General features: G+C 40.6%; 1 protein-coding gene and 1 long non-coding RNA gene across 3 annotated transcripts in view; one reads left to right on the top strand and one right to left on the bottom strand.

Moving 5' to 3' along the window:
• Positions 1 to 24,472, bottom strand: part of IA-2 (tyrosine phosphatase IA-2) — a gene marked incomplete at its 5' end in the record, with an annotated part of 35,763 nt that extends 11,291 nt beyond the window's left edge. For both annotated transcript variants that reach the window (XR_015314609.1, XM_022849152.2), the window contains 7 exon segments: positions 1,325 to 1,530; positions 2,436 to 2,823; positions 3,394 to 3,484; positions 4,799 to 4,857; positions 8,866 to 9,116; positions 13,008 to 13,058; positions 24,090 to 24,472. Coding sequence is in view for 1 of the 2 variants with exons in the window: in XM_022849152.2 (XP_022704887.1) it covers positions 1,325 to 1,530; positions 2,436 to 2,823; positions 3,394 to 3,484; positions 4,799 to 4,857; positions 8,866 to 9,116; positions 13,008 to 13,058; positions 24,090 to 24,192 (1,149 nt within the window).
• LOC147752235 (uncharacterized) lies at positions 16,960 to 19,494 on the top strand. The gene is made up of 2 exons (XR_015314610.1): positions 16,960 to 17,099; positions 17,331 to 19,494. It is a non-coding gene; the product is annotated as an uncharacterized LOC147752235 (long non-coding RNA).
• Positions 24,473 to 25,457: the final 985 nt, after the last annotated feature.

Here is a 25,457-nt window from a genome sequence, read left to right as displayed (position 1 = left end):
CATAACTTCACTGCTGTAATATAGATTTCTGCCCATCTATCATACATAAGTCTGGAGTTATGAACACTGTACGTTGTAATAGACGGACACAGTTAAATGCTTCTGCGAGCTTGAGCTGAATCCGATTGCGTGCCTTGGCTAAGACGGTTGACGGAATTTATAGTTTCACACGATTTAACGTGGCATTGAGAGCATAAAATATTAATACAAAACAAACAACTTGGTTAGTCAACGGCGTATACACGATTGGATGTTCTGCTTATGGAATACTGATTTAACGTATCATAGGTGTGTACTTCTTATGTTTTACAGGTATACAGGCAAAATATACTGAGATAGCTTTAAATCGAGAGATAGAATCGTTCACATGAATATGCTGAGTTAAGGCCGCAAAAGAGACAAGAAGAGAAGAGGTGGGACACTCTCATTTTAGTAATACAAGCTCAAACACGAGTGTTTCAAAGTTAAGCGTGACGAAATAATGAATAGCAAGTGATACCAGAACATCAAAGTGTGCATGTCATCAAAGATACTTAGACACATATTTAATAGGTATAAAGTGTGCATTGGGAAAAAGAGAGGCCAAGACCGTGTTTGCTTGAGCTGGCAACCAATGACCCATTTGCGCATTTTCAGATGAGCTCAAGTTATTGTTCATTAGAAATATCTTTAGTTAAGGCCAGCGGATACTGACGTGTTATTCCTATTCGTCCGTTCATGTGAAGGACCAATCGTCCGTCACTGCCTATAGCTGTTAAGCAGTCCCAAAGTAAACATCGGCATGACAAGAAGAACGGGGCAAACGATGCTGATCTATTAATCGCTGGTGGCCATTCTTCGGCTAACATGAGGTGAAAAACTTGTGTGTTTAAAACGTTTTATGTGTTTCCTTTGGCTTTCAGTGCAAGCCATTCCTATAATCAAATATTATCGAGGCTTCTACTCACTGATCTTCCTACACCAATTTATGTATATTTAAGTTTACCAAGAGAAAAGTGTGCTCAACTTGAAACAACAACATAAATAGACGCGGCCTTTCATTTCTTGCAGAGCTGGCAGTTAAAATATTATCTACACTTTACCTACATAGAGTAATAATTTTACGGACTCGCGCTGGCATTAAATCCTTGCCAATTATTTGTTTAGTGGTATCGGTGCGTTTATCTATCTAGGGGTTTTGTTGAAGAATAAGATTCGAAGAGATCACACCTTTTTGCACTATGCACATTTTTTAGATTGCAAGTGCCTATCTTACGCTAAAAGGTTTTAAGGAACTGAATATTTTTCTTTTCTGCCGATTCGTTTCCTAAATTAGGACACTTACCTCAGAAATTTCCGTTTGATCTTGATCATATTGCTGCATCAAGTTAAGCAACAGCTCGAGATTGTCCGTTTTCGGGTCCTTCGTATCAGCGTGCCGATCGTCGTCAGACCATATCCATTCGCCGATCGGTCGACTGCGTTTCTCGATAGGATGTGGTAAGTTCCCAACGATGCCCTCCTCATCTTCAACGTCGTCAATTATTTGGTCTGCAAAAAACGTCGACAGAAAGATTGAGTTTCAAGAGAGAGAGGGAGAGAGAGAGAGAGATACATAAGAAATGATCTAGAGTATGTGTTCCATAATTGATTTTATGCTAGAATAGCATTAGAATGTTGCAATGAGTTTTGCAGGACAATTATTGACAATAATTAGCTTAGTACATATCACACTTTAGTGTAGCCTCAATATATCTGTAGTATATTGTGTTACTATTCATTATTATCAAGTATTACTATCAAGAGCCTAATCTAAATAAACGGCTAATCAACTCAATACATTACTATGTTCATAACATTTATGTCGTTAACCCCGACACTAGCAGCGTGCAAAGAGACGAGGATAAGGACAACTCATAGTTTGCGTGTAAGTTATGCCTCGCGATCACCTTCATAATTGAGGGCGAACTAGTATTTTGACCCTGGTAAAACTTCGATCTCGTTCAGTAAGCTGATCAGATCTCGTTGCAAAGACCCCCCACTACGAACCTAATTTATTGTCACTATATTTCTTTGCATGTCACTTGTAACTTTTATATTCTCTCTTATTGTTGTTTGGATTCCAGCCTATTTTTGTACTTGCTTAAGCAAGAATTTCATTCAAACAAATCTTTATTCCCACACCTCTATCAAGAAGTAAAAAATACTCACTGTATCATTACAAGGCTATGTTTAAGTTTTATCTGGGTAGTTGATTCGGGCATAACCACATTGATTACCGAAGTACGGGCTAACTATCACTAAATATTCGAACAAAAAGTTACTTAGGATTAAAACTTAGTTCTAAGCAGCCGTATGATAGGTAAATCATTCCTAGCTTTAAATACTTCTTTGTCTTCAGCCCGCAATTTCTTTTGTTACTGGTCTTCAAGCCAATTTTTCTGCCTGACTCTCACCACTGCGCAACTGTTGGTGCTTGTATATCCCATCAGTTAAACTGCTACGGCCTCGCCAGAGGTTTTCCTGAACGTCGCGTGCAAAGCGATTATCTTCCTGCTCTTCAAGGTCATCTTTGCTGTCAGTAATCTCGTCTACGTTGGCCGCGCGTGTCCTTTTGTTCCCCGACTTGCTGCCATCATCATCTTTGTCTTGACCCTTGCGCGTAGCCTCCGGTGGCGCAAAGTCGTTCCCGATAGCTCCGTTATTGTCACTAATGCTGCTGCTGATGCCATTTCCGCCGGTACTTAAACCTACGCTAGTGAGCGCTTCAAGCCGCCTGAGCTCCCGCTCAGGGTCGTGGCCTTCAGCGGAGGGCGTAGCCGATACCAGCGGCGGTGTGAACACCTAGACTCATGCGACAGGTAATGCGTCCTTTAATAGTGATTGTAGGTGTAATACGCGCTATTTAGAGTAAAAAAGCGCAGGTTAATTGGAAGAGAAGGAAGATAACTAGTTGTCCGAGTATATAGTAGGCTTTAGTGTAAATGTTTTCTTCAGTAATATTAAGAGCATTATTGACCTTAGGTGTGTATTATAACGAGACAGGTCGTCTTTATGGCTGTTTGCAGTTGTAGCTGCAGGTGTTCACACATGCTAACCAACTGGTCTCTAGCAAGCTATCATGAATTATAACATTACTGGATATATTGCCCATGTACTAACAGCACAGTATTTGGTGTATAGACTACTAGTTGCAGGAAAGGAATACTAAGGCGAGCCACGCCTTGGGTTTCGTGCTTGCAAACTATGACGCGTTATTGATTAATGGCTTCGAGGAACGTCATAGGTTGAGTTAGGCCTAGTCCGTACTAGCCCCGCTTAAACATGTCGGTTAAATTATGCTATTTAATATATGCGGCAATAGACACAATGCGGATGGATAACTATATTGATAAAGCAAAGAACGTTAAGAACCTCATCGGCGAACGTGCCAGCGATCTCGTAGTTAGGCCGCAGCCGGGGGCGACCGGAGGACCCATCGTCGATGAGGAGATTAGGTGTGAAACTGAAATGTAAAATCAATAATCTCTCATAAAACATATCCGTTTATGCTTTACATTTTCCTATTGCCCACAAATGGCACATCGATTATTTAAAATAGTTTATACTAAGTATTTACTAAATTAAACCCTAAATGCTGAGAGCGCCATGGCGAGCAGGTTTCCAGGTAAAATTCAAATGCAACGTCCACCAAACTGGTTTCTAGCGAAATCGATAGGTAGCATGTACGACGCAGTATGACAGTTGAATTCGAACTAAGTAATCGTTAAACAAATTCAAACAACAACTGCTGGCTGCGCCGATACTCAAATCTGATCGCACGTAGCCAATATTCTGCGCTTTATGTATCCTATTCCAGTCTACTTCGCTTTTTTTAACTGGAAAATTCGATATCACCTAGTCGACATTATCAGACATAATTAGCCTATTACAAGGACCACAACAGGGCTTCCCAGCTTTTTGTCCTCAACCTTGATCCCACTTCACTGCCCAGGTAATATTGCGAGGGAGGAAAAGCATCTCATGAAGCTATCGAGCGTGAACGATTTGAGCTCAAGCGGTACAATATCCTCTGTTTTCCGATCTGGGGCGTACCTGCTGATCCACAAGAAACACCTGGCAAGAGGTTCCGATCGCGTTTCCGTTCGAACCAATTCGTTTTATGTCCTCTCTGTTAGTGCTAAGATTGTGTCTCGCCATAAAGAAGAACGCCGTATACGACCACTGTAGCGAGATTGGCTTAGTAAAGGACGCAATTCAGCGGCTAAGATCAGGTTAAGGACTAATCCAGAGAAAGCCTTGCAACACACGATGCATTTTTGGGCCGAATAAGATCGGTAAAGATTGTATGGAATAAAAATGCCCAGCGGTTTGACAGCAATTCTACGTCACCGTTGATGGCGGTTGGGCAATAAATAATTTTCCTTTATGCAGTGACTGTAGTACAACAGCCAGAGAGTGATTTCGCTCGAGAAAGTGACCGTCCGCTGCGCATCTTCAGCCAACGAATAGTCCGTGATTTTCTTACGCTACCTCTAGGTTTTCGTGTATGGTGCAGGGAAGATTTCCGTGAACACAATAGACACAGAGGACAAAGGAGAACGAAATTGTCATCTTTTTCACACTTGAAATACTTTCTGATATTATGCACGGCATTGGTATCCTGTTAATATGTAGAAAGTAGGATCAGTAGGGAATAAAAATATCTAATGGCTGGTGTGTTGCCATTGCGATCGTTTTACGGGTGCTAATTCTGCCGCTGTGGCCTGTTGTAGGCACAAACTTTCTGGTGAGCCCGTTCCAATACAAGTATACTTACCGTATGAAAGCTTGATCTGCAGGGTCCACATTTGATAGCTGAAGAGTTACGTCACCATTCTGGAAAGAGGTGATCAGAAAGACAAGATAGAAGGACACAGTTAAAGCGGAATATTGCCTGGATTAAGCGTCTTGCCTTGAGGTGTTTTCTAATGTATTCACTGAGGCAGCAGAGACTGCTAGTTGTTTCGTTCTTTGAACGGTTTATTACTAATTAAAGCACAGCATTCCCGTTATACGCGTATAAATGAAACCCAGTTTAAAACAGGATTTTTTCATCAGTGCTTATACAATAGCTATTTCGAGGTGGAACACTCTTATTGCCATTGGTCATTTGCGTTCCTTCCCTAGGTTACTTTTTGAAAAATAAAAAATGGTCGGCTCTTAGAACTTACGCAGAAGACAAACACGGTTTAGTATACTCTTCAAGGCTGAAGTGCTTAGAATGGCGGCGCAATGGATGTTCCGCTGTCTCTTTTTTTACTTTTTTGATTTTTGAAAACCACTCTCTGGAGATTGTCTCCAAATTTTTTTTGTGGTCTACAACGGGCGACTCTTGGCATCAATAAACGGGAGCATGTTACATTAATGACAAATATTCGTCACAGCATCATCTTACCGAGCTGGTAGCCAGTAGTGAACCTAAAATAATTAAAGCATTAGGGATTAACCGTTCACTAGGTAAGTTATAGGTTGGCTGTGCGATGGCGAGATAGTCAAGGCCGGTAGTTGGTTCGAGGGAATTGCATTCAGTCTGATCCTAAACACAGATTTCTACGATTGAAGTTACTTTTTCCAAAGGTCTTGACCAAATTCTCTGCTGTTCAAAGCGAAGCTGTGCATGGCTTGCATGCTAGAGTTGGTGACTTCTTCGTTATAATATATATATATATACATGATGTACTTTTTAATTTGTTGTGAATATATATATATTTTTTTTTATTAAGATATTTAGAAGCAACGAATTTATAAATCTAAGTTGGAAATTTTGTTGTGATTTTTAGAACTTGACGATCTACACACACACCCACACTCAAAACAGGTCATTCCATAGAGCGCATTTAGTTATCTCTAACGTGCGACCATTTACGTCCAGTCTAGTCACTACACCCTCGTTTTCACGACCTACATGTGGTATGCTAGAAAGAAAACTACCTAAAAAGTTACCATCGAGTTCCTTTTATTGGCATGTCCCACTAAAGCAGATTGAACTCAACGCTTCATGTATGCCAAACTCCACGAGATTAATTCAACACAGTGACCTCACAAGAAATTGTTTAAAGCCGTTCGTATCAACGACCAACCGCTCGTTACCACCAAAAAGATATTTTCTCGACCTGCCCGCTCCTAAACGGTATATACACGGTCCATTATACCAAATTACCCATGTATCTAGCTACATAAACGCGTCATTAAATATAAGCGTAGAGAGCCCGCTGTAGAGGTTCTATGTACCAAATCTAACGAACAGGGTGCATTTACACATACATCCCGAAGCAATACTCTTCTAGAAGCCCTGAAGGTAGCAATGCAAAGATATGGAGCCTTGGTTAGCAAGTGCACGCCCATAGCAATGTGTTCCACAAGGCTACAGCAGGACGTGCTTTTGTAGCCGGTATTACTGGTCAGTGCGTTTTTTATGAGACTAATGAAATAATATTTGTGCCTTTTCAAACTGCGCCGATCCCGTTTTGTCTACAAACAGCCCAGAGAGAATTTAAATCCACTCACTCATGAGCGCCCTTTTTTGCAGTAGGCGGCTTATCCCAGTTCACTTGAGGTTCCAAGTTTTATCGGCAGGTACGTTGGCTACGAACGTATTGCCTGTATATATGGTATGGCCTAGCGAGCTATACTTAATTTTGAGTACTATCAACCGCGTAGTTAGATTTTGGCCTTTTTTTTTTAACAGCCTTAGTCGATATAGGGGTATTTGTTTTTCGTATTATATAAAAGCCTCTTCAACGACCGAACGCAGAGTAGAAATAAGACAATCGTTCGAGTGGAGTCGGTTTTCATACGGAGAACGGATGCGACCAAATGAAGTATCTTAACCCTGGGCAAATCCGAAAAACTCAATACAGTTCAAGGATTTCTAGCGTCAAATCCGGACGTGCTATATGGCTACATTTTTTGAACCCGCTTAAGGGTTTCAGGTTAATTGGACTGTGGAAAGGCTTGTAAGAAAATAGTTTTGGATAGGACCTCTATGAGAGGTCTTTATATATAAAAAGCACGCTCGTATATCGACATACAGGGATCGCGAAGTGGGAATAGGCATTAATACGAATCTATCTGTATTCATAGCGCTCAAATCGTTAGTACAACAAGATTTCTATAAAATCACCTGGGCCGCCCGATGACAAAATTACAGTAGGGACCCATCAACAAGCGGGATTTCACACGTATCAGCACAGGTGTCGATTATCTAGCTACGAACCCGGGCGTGCGATCCTCACGGCTCCGGTGGTAGCAAGTCGTCGAAAAGGTCCCAGAGTTGTGAGGCACCGCACACGCCAGAGGGGTCGACTGAGAAAGAAATTTCGCAAGCATTGGCATAGATTTTGCAACTTGTCGTGCATTTGTCTAAGAATCAGCCATTAAAAACAGTTGCTTACAATAGGTAGAATTAAGGTCACGTAAAGAAAAAACATGGGAGAGATTCCTATTGCACTTAAGAGGTGTATAGCCTTGGATAGATAATCAATACTGTAAAGGCAACCCGCTGGCCTAACAGGTCAAATTTACATTACCGTTTAGCGATCACTGTGATTGGTAGGTGGTCGAGTTTGTTGTGCAAGGAGTAACACAATAGGCCGATATCTTAAGCCACTGCTCTCGCTGCCGATGCTGGCTAAACGAAAAGCAGGTTAAAAGCGGCTTCAAGGAATAGAGGAACTTGAATCGGTGTGAGTTAGCCATATACCGTAAAATACCGTCATCACTATAATTCGCGCTAATTCTCTGGAGATCTTCCTATTCGCTGCAACTAATGATTGATTTACAGTGTCCAATACAGGCTTCACTAGTGTGGGGTAGAGAAGAGTTTACGTCAAGTGACGCTCAAGGTCCGTATGTACATTTGATGGAAACGTGCGTGCAAGACTGTACAAAAACTAGCCAGTAAAAGACCATAATACAAATAATAACACTATATCATGCGTAATACACATACGGCTAGAGCTTTGAGCATATACCGTCAAAGTAGGTCGTATTCTATATCTTAATGGAAAAAAATACAACTCGATTTCACAAAACAGATACGTTCACCGCCACCGTGCATATGACCTATTTTTGCAAAACTTTTTCACGCCTATTTTGATTCAATCAAGTCAACCAAAGCTGTTATGAAAATTGAGGTTTTCGACGCATCTGCTGTATTAGTCCCACGGATATCTCTAGAAACAGCCAGTTTATCTCTGCCCGTCAATCATTTATAGTGTACGTACGGATATATGCCCAAACGTTCGGCTTAGTAAACACTAATTGATAAGTGCATGGCCAGATAATGATGAGCTGTGCGGCTTCGACAATGCGATCTGCCGTCTTTGCACAGCCTACAAGGCTCCAAACGAAGGGCGAAAACACTCCCCAGGTGAGCTGTCCATTTACTACTCCTAAGGTCATATTTAGGTGCGTACATATAGTGTTTTCCGCAGTTCTATACAAAGTAACAAATATCCAAATTCACTTGTTAATCCTAACCGAAAAATTACACCATCCCACACAATGTTAAGGTTCTTTACACTGCGCTGTTAATAACAAGTAACGCAAAAACAGCTCAAGGACCTCCGACACGATTATTGATTCCTACTAAATTAGGTGGTAATAATAGATCGTCCACTTCAGCGACACAAGCGCCATCACTATGCTTGCATTACTCGAGCATACGCAATTCAGCTAACGCCACTCTACGTATTTATATGTGTAGAACTCAACCAAATTCTAGTCAATATTTTTTGTCCGATCCCCATCTTTATTTATTACTCTTTTTCTTTTTTTGACTGTTGACTAGATCTCTAGACATTATCAACGAGAGACAAAAATAAACTTGACGACAATACTCACAATAGCTGGTAGAGCTAATTTCAATGCGTGAGCGCAGTATCCAGGGTCGTAAAGCGCCGCTGCCGCCCCCTGGCGAGCTCCTTCTAGTAGCTGTCTGACCACGCACTGTGTGTACTCATCAGGCCAACGATAGCCTTCGGACCAAAGCCGGGCTAACTCCGACTCGAGAAGTCGGATCGAAGTAGTACCGCTTGACAGACTCGACCGTTCGGGAGGATCGCCTGGTCCACGGCACACGCCGAACACGCCATCTGAATGGGAAGAGAAGGGACCCAGAGATACATGAAGACAATACAAAGAAAAAGATATGTATAGTAAGTAAATAAGCAGCAGCTATAGCGAGGACGAATACAGCAGGACACATGAAGCAGGCACAATGGCAACAGGATGCGGATAATGTTGGCGGGAGCACGGGAGACAAAAATTCATATTGAAAAGTAGCAGAGACAAAAGACAATGATGAAAGCTAGAAATCATCTTAGGCTTAAGCTGTTGATCAATTGGTGAGAAATTGAATTTATTAGGTTTGTGCATTTACTCTGGAAAATGGGCTAGAAAACTGCTGGATGCATACATAAAAAGCTTCTAGGCACTGTAGCATAAGACTGTTTGAAAAGTTTCATGGAAGTTTCCCTTGTATAATACTAGTAATGTAGTAGTTTGTGAATTCATTCTTTATGAATGCCATCCGTTGTATATAGTGTTGCTACTACTCATTAGATGGGCAACATTGTTGCATATCGCTTGTTAGCTGGGAAGGACATAGGTTTACATAAAAAGATAGAAAAAAAGTAGGCTTTCAAGTCGAAGGCGCTTCCAATTGAACATATTTCGAATTTTGCTAGTTCTCTCTAATCGAACATACGCGGTCCTTTTTTCTGTAACGAGCTGTAACCAAGTTGCATATGCAGGATAGACATTGCTCGCGAAGATCGACAAACAATACCGTTTCATTGCAAAGTAGGGTAAATGAATTGTGCTCATTGATTTTTCGTATATTTTCTGTTTCGACAATATCATTTACTATAGGTTAATTCTTCTAAGACCTTTCTGCGTCGACTCGTGCAAATATTTTTTTGACTTAACTACTGCTCATATGTGGCCGATCCCAATAACGCCGGAATCAGGCACAGTCAAATTAGAACGACAAATTTAAGTTTAAGGAGCCCGCCCCACGGGTCATTCCCCTCTTTACTATAATCGGTTTTACCTCGTTATGAGCGTTGCGTGTCGACTAAAGCTGCTGATATGACCACACAGTCCCTCTTCACGAAATGAAAATGTTACCCTCGTCAGGGCATGGCTAGAGCTGGTTTTTTTGTAGGCCAGCGTTTTTCTATCGCCTCGCCGCATGAGACATTAGTAAAATTCGGAAGATGCCCTACGGAAAATGTAAGGAGCGGCAGGCCTCACTTGTTTGGGATTACGTGGAGCTCCCCCGAGTTCCTCTGTTGTTGATCTCTTCACAGATTCAACATTGGCTCTAGTGGCCAATACCTGTGGCACGCACTTAACTCCAGCGAGATAGTTTGAGCGAAACGCTTTATTATTAATTTGCAATAACCTTTTGACAGCCATCTGAACGGCGGTGCAAGCATATCGTTTTGCGTCCCCCTTGCAATGTGGATGCATCATGGCCCCGTAAGGGTTGCGAGGAGACAGCCGCGACGATAATGTTAGCGGACTCTGAAATTCTCCGTGCTCCAATAGGGCGCAAATAGCAGTAAGCTTCAAGTTCTTACGCATAGTTCGTGAAGTAAAGTAACCTAACTTTATGACCTGACGCAATGCTAGTTTAAAACGTCAGCGCGCACCTGCCCTTTAGCGGTTTCAGCAAATAATTCCACACGGCTCATGTTGCATGTTGACTACGTTGTCACCGGTCCGGCTGGATGTTAAAGAGTACCCGATGGTAGTTACTAAGCGAATCAGTATTACAGGGTATTACATAAACAGTAAAGTACTTATACACTCATTGGCGCTAGGACGAAGTTTTCTAGAAATCGTATTTTGTCGGTCCGTAAATCAATGCGATCTATTTACTTTGACTGTACAATATAGCGGCTGTATCAAAATCAGTATTAACTAGTTTCTCCGGTAGATGAAAATTGATATTGAAGTGATGTCCAGAAGGAGTTTTTAAATTTTTCTTGGACGCTTCATTTTCAAGCTCGAATAGGCTATAAGACATTGACACATCCCCTTTACTGTTGGCGTAGTAGAGAGTAATTGAGGTAGACTTTGTATAAAATATCTAATGATCATAATAGTAACTGGTCAATCAGCAAGCTGAAGGCTGCATGATTCGAACCCATGTGCCCCTTGGAAGAAGCCTGGGACAGAACTTGTGATGACCGTCACTGAGCCACAATATATATATATATATATATATATATATATATATCGTGTTTTTCATTACTCAATGAATTAAAGAGCGGCTTATCAATTTACTCTTATCTACATGGTAGTAACTATGAGGCTGGTAGTCGTGTATACGAGTGTCACAGAATGTTCTTTTGATTTAGCACTTGGTACCGAAGAAGCCACACTTCTTTAAATCTTTCTCTGCCCCCAAACGGATTGAGGTCATAAGCATACATTTTTCTTTCAAACTATAATATCCAGTAATATTGTCACATTTATATTCTGTTTATACTTGTTATTGTTGTTGTTATTTTGATTGCTATTATTAACCTTGTGCGCATCATAACCAGTAGACACTCGAAACGGATAGATCGCCTTTGTCCGTAGCAGTAACAAAAACAGTTCTAATAGCGGTTATTTGCTTCGGTCTACAAATGAGGATCAAAGCGCTACTTCTTTTCTACTTACCTTGAAATTTATTCATAAAATTATAGGCTGCATAAAAGTTTTTTTGTTGGTAGTTACCGAGCCGGTTGGATGTCTGGCCCTCCGTTACAGCTTCAGTCTTGGCAAACCCCAAGTAACTTCTGCAGCTAATTAGTAAAATCTAGTCTGCTTCATTGGCTGCAATGTCGATGTGATCAGTAAATGACCCAGTATTCTAATACTTCTTACATACAACAGACTTATCTACAATGCTGAATTCCTTCGCCGTAGATGAAAATCTGATTTATGAATTGATCCAACCGGGTTTCAGACTCTACTCAGGTTTAGTCTAACCACCTCCCGTTCGTTCTCAGGAGGACTCACGTCTGAGCCATGTTTCCAGGAGATCCTACGGAACACTGCTACTACGCAGATCCGATATAAGTTATATATAACCTCTTATCACGACATTTATTTAGCTTCGCTCCCGCCGCTTTAAGATGGGGCTCAATGCGGATCATACATCAAAACAGATAAATTGTAGTTGTGAGACAGAAATCATCTAATAACCTCTCGCAGGAACGGAGAAGCTTACTGATCTCGTTGCCCGACAGGCTCCACCACGTCTTCATAAGGCAACACATCTATTCGATTCTGCATAAAAGTCGAGATGGTGCGTGGAGCATTAGTGGAAGAAATTACTGAGATAAAGAGGACAGCGGGTGTGTTGATTAATACACTCGAACAGCACGACCTTGGCATAAATAGTCTTCGTTGCAAGTGAATATATATATATATATATGCACACATGCATAGATATAAACTGAATTAAAAATTGCATTTTCTACTAACATGGTGCGACAGGCGTATTTTGAGCACCAAAACAGTTCGCCAGCTGGCGAAGCAGTGCCTTCGGCCTAAAAGCGACCATGGCCCCACCCGTTCGAAGTGACGAAGGCTTTTCAAATAGACACATGAAACAAGGTCCAATTGTTTTTGATATTTCTTGAACAGGTACAGCTTTTAGTTTGTTCTATTCGGATGAGCTCTATAGGTTTCTGAGACAGCGATTTTTCAATACTCTGTATAAGACAGTTGTCTTTTTCGTGAAATGCCGATAGCTTTATTTTGGACTGGAAACATATTAGACTTTTGTAATATAACGAAATAAATAAAAGGCTACAAAGGGCAACGCCATTTTTTTATGAAAACAGATACGGTCAGGCATGCTGGTCCACAGTGCAGGAAGTCTTGAACTGAAAATTTGCTTCCTGAAAAATGCTTTCCGAGACAATCAATACGGCTAAATAACGAAGGTCTAGTGAAATTCAACTGAAACAGAAGAGACTTACCGTCAGCGCAGATTTCGATGTTTGAGCATACTGATTCATCAAACAAGCATCCTGAAACGAACAGATCCAAGTACACACATAGACGCGTGTTGTTACCGAATTATATATACGTGTATATAAATCAATTGGCTATAAATGATCCGATCTGTTTAATAAAGTCGAGCGGGCAGCAGATAGAATTCAAGAAAGTCCATGCTAACGGGACGTTAACATGTTAACCCCAGTCTCATGTAATATATATTTTTCTAGCGTATTCTTTTCTATGTGTTTGTGTTATTTCGTTAGCATGGATACTTTATGACTATGGCTTAGATAATTTAGCTCAGTTAACTGCTCTGATAGTACCATAAGCTGTAGATAGTCATCTCAATTTTGCTCCCCGTCATGCACTGATATGCAATTAAGTCTCTCGGGTATAACATTTTCATCACTATATATTTGCACACACAAGCCTCGATGTTTGACAATAAGCGCAAAACCGTTCGTTCGACGAAAACTTCGAGAAAGACACGAAGGTCTTTTAAAGAATCTGCGTACGTAACGATGCGTATAGACCAACAATTCTGTTTGCCTCAATGATTAACCTATACACATGTATCCACAAAACTAAGTGGTAGAAAGTAAGTTGTATCACATAGTGCTCGTCATTTTCATGATGCTCGACAACTTCTGGTTTTTCCTGTTCTTCGTCTGCTCGCTGACCTTAACACAATGTTAACCATCGCATACACATGAACCCCTAGTTTCAGTTTGCCGATTTCCTGACAGCGGGTTCTTTGCGATTGGAAAAGAACAGAAATCGGAACAAAGGTGCTGGCGCGTTTGAAGGAACCCGGAAGTCACTTCTAGCGCTAACGGATGCTCAGAGATAAAATGAGGTACGTGTATTAGCAGGATCGAGTTCGACGAAAAATGTGAGGTGTTAGGACCCTAAAATTCGGGTACTGCTAGCACGAGTGGCAGCTTGAACATATACATTTGGAACGAGATGTTTATCCCGTACGAACGTGCAAATGTAATCAATTCGGGAAAGATGTGAAGACGTTGCGTTCATTCTGTAAAAATCAGAAGTAACAATTAACGTCTCAGGTAGAATTTTTTTATAATTTTAATAATCGTACTTTGCTGCTACATATTGTGTATATTTTCAATATATGAATCCATGAAATTGGCGTAAACGAATATTAAATAAACGACTTGAGACAAATTTGCTAATTCTGTTCAAACAATTCTGACACATAGCTTATAATAAAGATACATATTTATTAAACAATTAGTCGATTCGACGGAATTAAAAGATAGATGTACATGTAGGTTAGACACGAAAAATACAAATTATTTTATTTCTAATATATATATATATATATATGGAGGTCATTTTTTCAAAGAATTACTTCGATCGCGTTTGACTGAGTTGAGGTGATTACGGTGAGCCGTTTTAAAAACCATAATCAGTAACCAATCTGCGCAGTACATTGAGCTAGTCTAGTATCCTTTGAGATTGGCCATAACCGTTCAGTCCCCCAGTGTTCACGTTTGTGAACACTCTGTGAAGTCTCCGAGGAGCAAATACTATCAAATATTGCCAAATTTCACTCGTCAGGAAGGTTCACAGGGCTGTCAATAGTACGGCGTGACCATCTAAAGCCAACTCCTTTAGCGACTATCATTCTCTTATCATTAACAAAGATGATCACTATCATCAGGATGCCTACCGCCTACGCTTGCCCGCAATAAGAATCGATCACCACCCTCAGATTGGGTCGAGAATCGGGAATAGACGATTTCCAATCTAGTCACCACCGATTGGATCATGCGTGGGATGCGTATTATTCGCTACGAGCGTGGCAAAATACGTAAGAAGAACTGGTACTTCACGTACTGGGCAACGAATTAATTATTGTGGAAAGTGTCAGCCATAAAGCCTACAGCAGAGACTACAAGAACAGGTTGCCAACGGCTAGAAAGTCAATTTAGGCGTCATTACATAGTCGTTCGGTTGCCGTCGATACGACGGAGTCTAGGTATTGCACCCCACGTGACAAGCACACTATGGCCCGATGAGACCGTCTCGAAATGGCTGGAATTACATGAAAAAGGCTCAGTATTACCGAAACTAATTGAATATGCTATATAAAAGTAAAAATTAATCGCTTGATATCAAACCGTTCTGAAGCATAACGACTCTCAGTCACTACAGTAAGACTCCGGCTAGTGGAGGCTGCTGAAATAGGCCTCCAGGTCCTCAATGTAAAGCAGGGAATCTTTTCGTAGGCGCCTTGTGCTACGGGTGTGGTGGACTGTAGCAGACGAATACTTTGCAAACAAGTATCCTGAGCGTTCTCAATTCTCGTACGAGTATCGGAAATACGATTCTTTAAATATAGCAAAAAAATACTATACGATGCTGCCATGTATGCCACCTAGCCAAGTCACCAATTTGTGATGGTTATTGAGCGTATAAAATAACGCTTCCGTTACAAACCCGGCGGCACATAAAGGTCTCGTTACGATGTATAGCTGAAGGTGTGTTATGATAAAAAAAAAAATACAGACAAATGTTAGTAGAAGGAAAACCAAGTTCTGCTGTGGTGGGCCTATTCTGGATCTTTGGTTTTGCCATCAAGATTTATCTATTACATATGTAAACAGACAGGACATGAGCCTCTATTATACAAGCTGATCGTGCTTTTTTATTCTTTATATTCAATTCATATACGTATACCAGCAATGTTACCTGTGAAATGACAGTCGAGTCAGATCTGTCGTCGACCTAAGGCTGACCGTTCGTTATGGGCCTGTGTAAAATGTTCACGCCATTCCTCGATTTTGAAATAACGTCGTAGGATTACAGTTCTACAGAACATACATGTACATTGAAATACCTACAATGAATTTGTTAGAAAGAGGGCTTCACAGCAAAAGAAATAGTCCCTGAACATAATCATCTTAGAAAGAAGCATTATGAGACGGTAATATCGAAGGATTCTGTACGGGTAAATAAAAAGAAAATATTACTTTTCAAGTATATATATATTCAGTTCTTTATGGTTTAGCGACCAGCAGGGCAGAACACGGGCATTGAAAATTAAAACTAAGTGAATTAAAAGAAAAACACACGCACGCACTCACTGCACTTTACGTTAATTTGTCTCGCCTTCGAAGTTAATGTTAAATAAGAATTTATAAAGAAATGATGAAGCCAGAACTGCTCAATTATGAAGACATACTGGTCAAATTTACGTAATAGATCCATGTATTTTTTACGTTCTGAATCAATGGGTAAAATCTTGAATTTCTCGATATCATTTTCCCTACATGGGATTCGTTTCCTGTTGTTTGCTTTAATATTCTCTATTTACCGAGAATATAACCGACATATAGGAACCGCTCGTGGATATAAGTGACAATTTATACTACAATATTTCGTCTTAGCAATAAACTGGAGAAACCTTCTGTTCACTTCTCTCTTCAGCTCGGATCAATTATATGGGAGCTATGTTTTTTAACATTTGGTGTTGAAGCCACTAGACATTGCTTGAAATGAATCGAGCTAAACCTGTCTAGGTTTTTCCCAATAGACCTATGAAACGGCTTGATAACAGTATGCCATGGTATCCATTTGTCAACTCTGAAATTTGCCATAACAGTGGCCGCATGTACACTGTCACAATGGGAACGCGTTCAAAAAGTTGTGCATTAGCAGACCGCGTTTTTCCCCTAGGAAAAGGCTTAGCTTGAATTTCACATGATGCTTTATTACACGAGTACATCTCATTACGAGAGAAGTGTTAGCGAACGTTGACAGGTAGCAACATCGAAGGTATGATTCGAGATCACATGATTGAACATGCAACCGGTTTGCCATCAAGGTTTCTTTCCTGCGTGCGTTCCTCTTTGAACGCCGCCATTTTGCTGCGCCTTACTGTTGCACCTGGCGAGCAGACGAAACTTGGAGGCGACGCCAGTGCTTAGCAAACTCAACCAGTCATTTCGTCTTCTCTATTTCTTGCCTCCTTCTGCGCTGTTTGGATAGGCATCCAACAGTGTGTACTCATCTCACCGCAGAAAAGTTGGTTATAATGATAGCAGGTAGGTACAGGCTGAGGAATACTCCGATTGCATTTGCTTGAAATCGTTCAAGTTGTTCTTTATCTTCATAATAATAATCTCATCTACGATGAAGCGGTGCTTATGCAAAAGACGGACGACCATGAACTGGTGTTAGATTTCTGGGAAATCGTCCGCGACATACATGCTCATTTGAATGCAGACTTGGCGGTATTGTGAGTGTAAAAAAGTTTCGATGTCTTCGAATTCAAGGGTGTGCCGTATATGAGGCGTCGACGTACCGTGTTCGTGCAAAGATGCCCGATGTGTTTTCCTGCGTGCTGTCGGCCACGATACGTTACGCTTTCCTGATATAATACAACATCAGGACTGAATGCTGAATGATGTAAAATATAGAGATGGAACCATGGTCCCACTGATGCCCCTCATGTTCGTTCACGAAGACGCCGTCCTCCAAAAGCATCCCAACTTCTTCTTAGAGGAAATGCGTTTTCTCCAGCTCCCGTTCAGTGAGAGATAGTTCAGCTTGAATGCTGGTAGTCAGTATCTGTCGTAGTGACAAAAGGGTAGTGCCCTAAGTGTAGAGTGAGGCTCAGCTGATGAATACAGTCGAGGAAATTAGCTTAGAAGATATTGTTTTGTTGACGGTTCGATTCTTTAGTGGACGCTCGGAGCGTTCAGAAAACTGTTTGGAAAAGCATTACCAAACACCTGCCCAGGGACAGGGTAGAGCTATGCAACTAAGTAGTTAGAATCGGGTTGCGGGGATCACAGCTCGCTAATAGCTGATGCAGAGGTAAAAATTTGTTGTTTGCTCTTCAGTCTTAAATAGTGTCGTCCCTTCTGCTTTACACTCTTCGTCTACCTTCAAGCTACCTAAGCTTTGCTATTTACTGCCAACGAGCGATAGTGGTAAGATACGCCCTAGCGTTGTAATGATGTCGCTTATGCAGGATATATTTTTCAATAGTTACAAGTTCACAAGTTAGGATTTGTCCAGAGGAGAAAATATGCTCATAATATGGTAATGAATATTCGACCAAATCGTATCGGTCTCAGATAATTACGCTAGCAAACTCAATACATAGTTCGTAGGATTTTCTTTTTGCATCCTATGTAGTCATAGCTTTACTGAAATGAAACTGATATCAATGGGCTCGAACATAACTATTTACTTGTTGGATTATCAGCCAAAGTAGAGAAGCTTCGTACTAAGTGGAAAAGGGAAACTTACGAAACCATTTACATTAACTTAGTGATAAATTGTTTATCAGAAAAAAAAGGGAAAATTCCGAGTTAGTCCTATTGAAAGGATGTATCATGTCTTGCCAGGCAGACGCGTAGCTACCACAGAAACGTTATAAAAAAGATAGCCTATTTTTTGGGCACTTAAAATAGTGTCGCCTCATCCATCAAGCTTAGTTTTCTCTATACCGATCTATATAAATAATTACCGTAAAGACACGACACAGAATTTAATCTAAGCATCTTCTGATGCGTAATTTATAGGATCGCAGTAAGCTTTGCTAATTTAGTCGATCTTGCCGCCGCGACCCCCATCATCGGTTATATAAGCACGGATCAGTCCAAATGACATTTAATTTTATTGAGATTGCCGCGTCGATTTAGATAAGATAATGCTTTGCTCTCAAAATCGACACAAGTCAACCTTAACAACGGTTTTTTAACAAATTTTATTTAAAAAATTTAAAAGTAGCGAATTTTTGTGGATTGTAATGAGAATAGGCCTAAGCCTCGGACTAGATAAACTGCAGCATTAGCAACCATAGAGCGGCCAGAACACTATAAATAAACACCCCAAGCTAAAGTAACTACCTGAGTTTACAAAATTGGTCCGTAGTCAACAGCTTACTGCAGATCTGGATATAAGTGTACAAACACTTATACCCAGATCACCAAACAAAGCGTACGGGACATTAAAGAACTGATTTATAGATAGGGAAAACTTGCTGATATATAATAATAACTAAATTAATTAAAAGCCGAATGTGGCCCTTCAGTGAATATATTTGTTTGTTACACAAAAAAAGTTGGTAGTTTGTTCAGCTACCTATTAGCCAGGCCGGTATCCTTCTTTGAGAATCTGAGGTTCGATTTCTCGTTCCAGTTTGATCCTGCCTGCTTGCACTCAAGCTCACACAACCGGCGTAGCTTGACATATACGATTCAGTTGCTCAAGATGCCCTTTGAAATTATGTACAACTATCCCCTTTGTCTTTGGCTTCATGCTAATGTCCTTCAGTACCGGATATGAAAATTTCCCCTAGGAAAGCAACATAGCTCATCAACGCAGCTGTATTACTACGTATTATGCCTCTTGGGATCGCTTACCATCTTGAGAAGATTTTTCTATAATTTTCACAGTAATAATATTATTCTTAAGTCATCGTTGCAATACTATCTTTATTACTAGATGTAGTTAGTTTATAGGTTAGCTTTGGTAAACCGGATTTACTACGCTATAGTACGCCAGCTTCCACGCATCTTCTTTTACTTGGTCTCAAGGCTAGCTCATTAGGTCATGGCTCGCAACTCGTTTGTGCTTCTAGTGCTCTCTGTAATCTACTTTTCATTGAAACAAGAAAAATTAGCTGAAGTTCCTGTACAACTACTACCGGTTTATTTATCTTATTATAATATATGATTATTATTAATATAATAGATTTGTATGCAATGTTTATACCATTGGAGTTTAAAGATAGATCTTATATAGTTGGCTCACGCTTGTGAAAGATGGAACAAGAATGTAGCGTTTATTTCGCAAAATATTCGCTCTTTCTAATAAAACCCTTTTATTGAAAATTTTTGCTGAGTTTCAAGACATAAATTTCATTATTATTACTAGAGTGATCAAAACGTAGGTGACCACTCTGTTTAATTAAGCTTACGGTTCCGCCTGATCCAGGACTACCAAGGGCTCCCTCTTCGTAGAATATAATAGTCGGCGCTTTACAGAACGCGCGAATTTTTATATAATGGTTGTATAAAATGTCGCAGGCGCCGATTGATCTACGCGAAAACGTTAAGTTTGCAATTCGTTTAACCAAACTTGCCGTTCCGCAAAGCTGCCCTATTGCGTTCACGGCAGCCGTCTAAAACTTCGACCGATATTCATCTTTTGAGTTGGCCGATGATGTTTGACTACAACGCCCAAGAACGTTACGTACTTCTCACAATATTAATCGGATGAAAGAGTTTGAAAGTAAGTGAAGTATTGAATGAGGGTCAGTCAAAGCAACATAGTATTAGACACTCTCTAATATTTGCGATGAACGCAGACGGGTTTCAGAATTAGACGATGACGAAACACGCTCTGAAATAGCTCTGCTCTGAGCTCAATCGTACCGCCTGTGATGTCTGGCACTGGCATACACCCAAAAACGGGAAATCTCATAGCTCCAAACTCGTCCCTATCTACATTTCGGACGTCCACTGTGGCTATTAGGCCGATTAGAGCCGACCCCGCTCCGGTTTGGCGGAATCGCTCGTCGACAAATAGTGTCAATATGAAAGACCTTCGTAACTGTTCTCACCCAAAAATTATATTCTAGTAACGCTAATATATGCAATCACAGTAACACGAACCATATTACCTATGTTGAGACACGGTTGGTCTAGTCGGCGGTGCGTTCAAGGGCATTACCATAACGAGAGGGAGCCTAAATATAAAATGAACTGCCGGGGGCGTTGACACGCGTCAAAGTTTTGTAGCTGACCAAAGTGCGTCTGCCCTTTAAGTAACGTCATTGCTTGAACTCGGTTTCCTCTGCCCCTGTCATGCACGAGATTTAATAGGTACGGGAGTGGGCATTAATATATACTTATAAGCGAGTTCAAAGCCACTTTGATGTAGAGCTGGCGGATAAAATCACCACGTATTTATTTGCTAAATGCAACACAATGCAAAGCCTATACTGATCTCAACTGAGAAGTTAGCGTATGTCTGTCTTACCGACGCCAGACTGGAAATGGGCAACTGAAGGAAGCAACCACTTAGAGAAGCTCTCGTTTGTTCCTCATTAGGTTTACATGACAGGTTAACCCCGCCCATGGAGGCGTAAGTATTTACTTATAAGGCAAATTAATACACAATGCATATCTTTCAACATATTGAAGTCTATACGATGAAATTGTCTTTTAATTAAAGCATAATACTCGAGTTTCGCAGACGCTGTTTATTAAGCGACGACCATCAGACTCAAAGAACTCAACTTATTAACAGTTTGTGCTTGTGTAGCTAAATCGTAGCGCGTAAATAGGTTTGACACTGAACGAAGTTAACAGTCAGGGCGAAATAGAACCTTTGTTGATCGATAAAGCACTTAAGTTAAGGAAGTGAATTAGGCATGAAAATTGGGTGTGTGCAATTATTTTGGAACGTAACATTTCAAACGACCTTACTTCACGGGGGTAACTGAAAGAAGTGCAACAAGCTGGCTTAGCACTATCTTACAGCTAGACAGGTAATCATGTTTGACAATAATATCTACAGTTGATACCCCTAACTCCTTCAGTCCCCGGAGTCTTTACAGAACAACAGTTACTGCAGCTGCATTTGCCCAGTGAAATACACTGCGCAGTGGATGATATGAGCATAACATCAGGGGATAGCTGCCTCCATCGAAGGACGTAACGCGAACCATAAATACTGGCCTCTCGAATCATTTGGATGAAATAAAAGCTCTTGTTCATAATGTATAGCATGCCGCTTTGGGGGTTCAACATTCGATGATGGACTTTCCGTCTTGCTGATTTTCTCAGCCAGCCGCTTCCGGCGTGTTCAGAGGATTAGCGAAAATATCACCAATCCATTATAAAGACACACAATGGAAGAAGCTTGTTTCAAAATCATTGAATAAGCACGCATCAGAAAAGCAAGACAAAGTTTTCTTCGTTGTCTTGGATTCATTCTCATAGTAAACGCATAGTTCTCCATCTGTTCAAGCTCTCATATTGTCCAGAAAGTCGTTACTCAGGCTCTGCTCAAGCCCTTAAACTGTTTTTTTTTTCGGACTGCGTTCCAACATTTTATAAACCTTAGAAAGGCTGTGTGTGTTCATGTGATAACGCTCGAACAGCAGTATATTTTGAGCGTCGCTCTCTAAATTCGTTGCCACCTATCGCCTTTGTTTCCCTTGGCTGAAATTATTTCTGTTGGTAATCCTACACAGTATAGACGTTGATTTAATACCCAAGTGTTTCTTTCTAACGTTTAGCGATATCTGCGTCTCGACGTGTTTAGCAGATGCTGAGGTATGTTCCTTGAAGGTACCGCCTTGGAGCTAGAACAACGATCGTTGGGTGGTGACGGTGAGCTGTGACGGCTATAGGCCAACGCGAAAGCGATAGAAACGGGAAACTAGCATTTTGAGATCTTAATTCCTGCAAAGAACCTTCATGTATGAAACAAATAATGCTTAAATACGCGCCTGAACTCAGGTGAAGCCTAACGGAAATCGGCTGTGGCGGGAAAGATGATATAACGCATGTATGATCATTTAGAAAGGGTAACAGTACGACATATCCCACTATGATGGAGTTGACTGTTCATCTTTGAATTTACTTAATAAGAGTAGAAAACAAAATTAATCCCAAGACAGTTTTTGAGCTGCACTTATGACATATAGTGAATTTGAGTTCCCTTATCAGACCTGTCGACCATGATCTTTCAGTTTGTATCAAGATCATGTGGCGGGTAGAAACGCATGTAGCTAAACTGAACGGGCTGTATCTAACTGCATTACGAAGTAAAAACATTACAGATTAAACAATATATGTATAGATATTTTTGTTTCCTAATAAACATATCACAACTGAAGCTGGCGAAAGGCATCATCGAAAAAGCAAATTTGTTGACAATCGATATTTACCATTGCCAAGACAATAGAGAAATCTTCAAAGTAAATATGGTAGCGTGAATTCGAACAATATACGATTCATCTACCATAAATGGGCCAGACTACGGCGAGCTATATTTATCTCAGATGTTTTGCCACATATACAAACACATCAAATACACGACCAAACTGAGTCCACATTTTTTTCGCTTAGTTCTAGGTTCTTTTATAAAGTAGCCATAATGTCCTTAACGCGCAATGGCAATATTGGACCTATAATACTACCCGATCGAGAAGTGTGGAAAAACAAATTCCGTTTCTTTTATGTACGTAGCGCGCACGCTTGCCGCAAACATGGCTGCGGGTGCTGTTACGCTCATCTGCTTTCCTCATCGTATCCGGAATCATCTCGGAGCTAGAGTTGGCTGGTCGGACCGTTGAGAAAGGTAACGCGAACTGTCCTTTGAGTAGGCGTTTCTTCTATCTGTCTCCTTTGCTTTCGTTAGTGAACGCAGACTGGCCTTTAGCCGACAATCGAAATTGTGGAGGTGTTAAACGAAGAAGAAGCTGACACTTACTCTACAGTAACCTAATAAATCAGAGCTATAAATAGAGAACAACCTTCACCATGTTTGCTGCAATTTTGCTCCAAGTAGATTATTGGTATTATAGTTAAGTAGGTGTAGGCCGTATAGCGACAAGCATTAAGTGCGGAAGCTTCAGATCCTGGGGCTAGGGCGGGAAAAATCGCTCGAATAGACATAAAGAAAACAAAACACATCACTCGCAAAGAAAAACACTTCTTTTAAAAACCACCCCCGACAACGCGACCTTGGTAACCTGACTATGTAATATAATGGCAAGACCGCTACAAACGTCTACTTAACGCTATAAAAGGAGCCGAACTTGTTCTTCTTACACTGTACCAGGTGCCGGATCGTTTTTTTATATAGAAATCTATGCTCAATATTTACTAACTAAAACTTTTGAAAGTGAATGTGTCTAAAATATCTCCCCAGAGGTCACTATGATTCTTATACGAAACGATAAGAATACATATGCTTTACGTGGTACATCAGATCCGTTCGTTAATAATTAACAATTGTAGTGCTATGCCTTTTTTTACACACGAAGCTATATTAACTCGACTTACCATAGGCATTAACAGCACGGCCGGTCTCTAGCACGGCTGCCGATGTCACTACGAGCGTAAACAGCGCCCATTTCTTTCGAGCCTTCGTTATGACGTTGCACATCCTAGTTGTAGGACAAGGCGTCACCCATTTCAGGTCAACCTATAGGGATATGCAAGTCTCGATGACACAGTGCCGTCAGCAATATATATGACGCTCGAACACACGATCCACAGTTTCTGTCTATCTGTCTTGCCTTATACGTTAACACAAAATTCGACTAGTTTCGTCTTGCTAGTTCTTGCTTAGTCTTCTGTTCGTGCAGCACAGCGCGATGGCGACTGGTGCAGTGGTCACAGAGATGGTGGACTAAGGGCACGTAATGACGTAATCAGCTAACTGTCTGAAACAGAAGTAAAGCAATAGCAACGTACAAGAAGAACCGAAAGAACGCGCGTTAGACGGATGGATGACGAAAATCGTTGTTGACGCTAGCGATGTTTTTGTCTGTCTAAGTAGTGCTTAGTGTGAAGCAATGTATCTCTCTCTCTCTCTCTCTCTCTATACATATATATATATATATATATATGTGTGTGTGTGTGTGTGTGCGTGTGTAGAAGAAGCAAGATGTACGCCAGTGTTGTGAAGCTTTTAGTAACAGACTTTCAGGATTTGATTCAGCTAAACGAAGAGAGACTGGAATGGCGTAGACGTAAACAAATCGCTGGTACTACGCCTAATCAAAGTTATAATCAAGAGCTAGATAAAAAAAAGGAGTGCTTGCTAATTAAGGACAACAAATCATTATCGTCAAGAAAACACCACACTATTACGTGTTTTGTTGTTGATGTTACTCTTTGAGGATCGGAAATACTGATACTTTAACCCAACTAGAGCACCATGTACATCTGAGTAAGTCCATTTGAATTTGTTAAATATTCGGATTTCCATTTACAACACTTTGAGTCAAGGCAGAAAGTAATTTCTGGCGGTATTTTTTAGTTGCCTTCCATGCTAATCCCTTCTACTTATTTTGTTACCTGAACGATTTGTAAGCATAAAATTTTTATCCGTATATCAAATTTTCTACTTTCCGCCAGTTATAACGTACAAGTGTTTCATGTTGGACTTATCACTACCGAACTCATCAGAACAAAGTGCATGAGTCTGTTATTCGACCGCTTTAAACGAACTCCGTATTTCTTTGGACAATTTGAACTGGGCGGCGCAACATTGTTCAGGGCAAAGTTTAGTTGGGAAGAACCATATGTCACTGAAGATAGGAAAACAAAATAATCATTTATTTTTTCTGATCGGCAAACAAGGCACGTCGAGGCACTGCTTAAGTCATTGAGAGTAAACTTTAAGTCAGTGTCAAACTTAACAGG

The sequence above is a fragment of the Varroa jacobsoni genome, unplaced genomic scaffold (assembly GCF_002532875.2).
Source record: "Varroa jacobsoni isolate VJ856 unplaced genomic scaffold, vjacob_1.0 scaffold_1390, whole genome shotgun sequence".
In the NCBI taxonomy this organism is placed as follows: Eukaryota; Metazoa; Arthropoda; class Arachnida; order Mesostigmata; family Varroidae; genus Varroa; species Varroa jacobsoni.
Note: the sequence above shows the minus strand (reverse complement) of the source record. Positions and strands in the feature narration are given on the sequence as shown.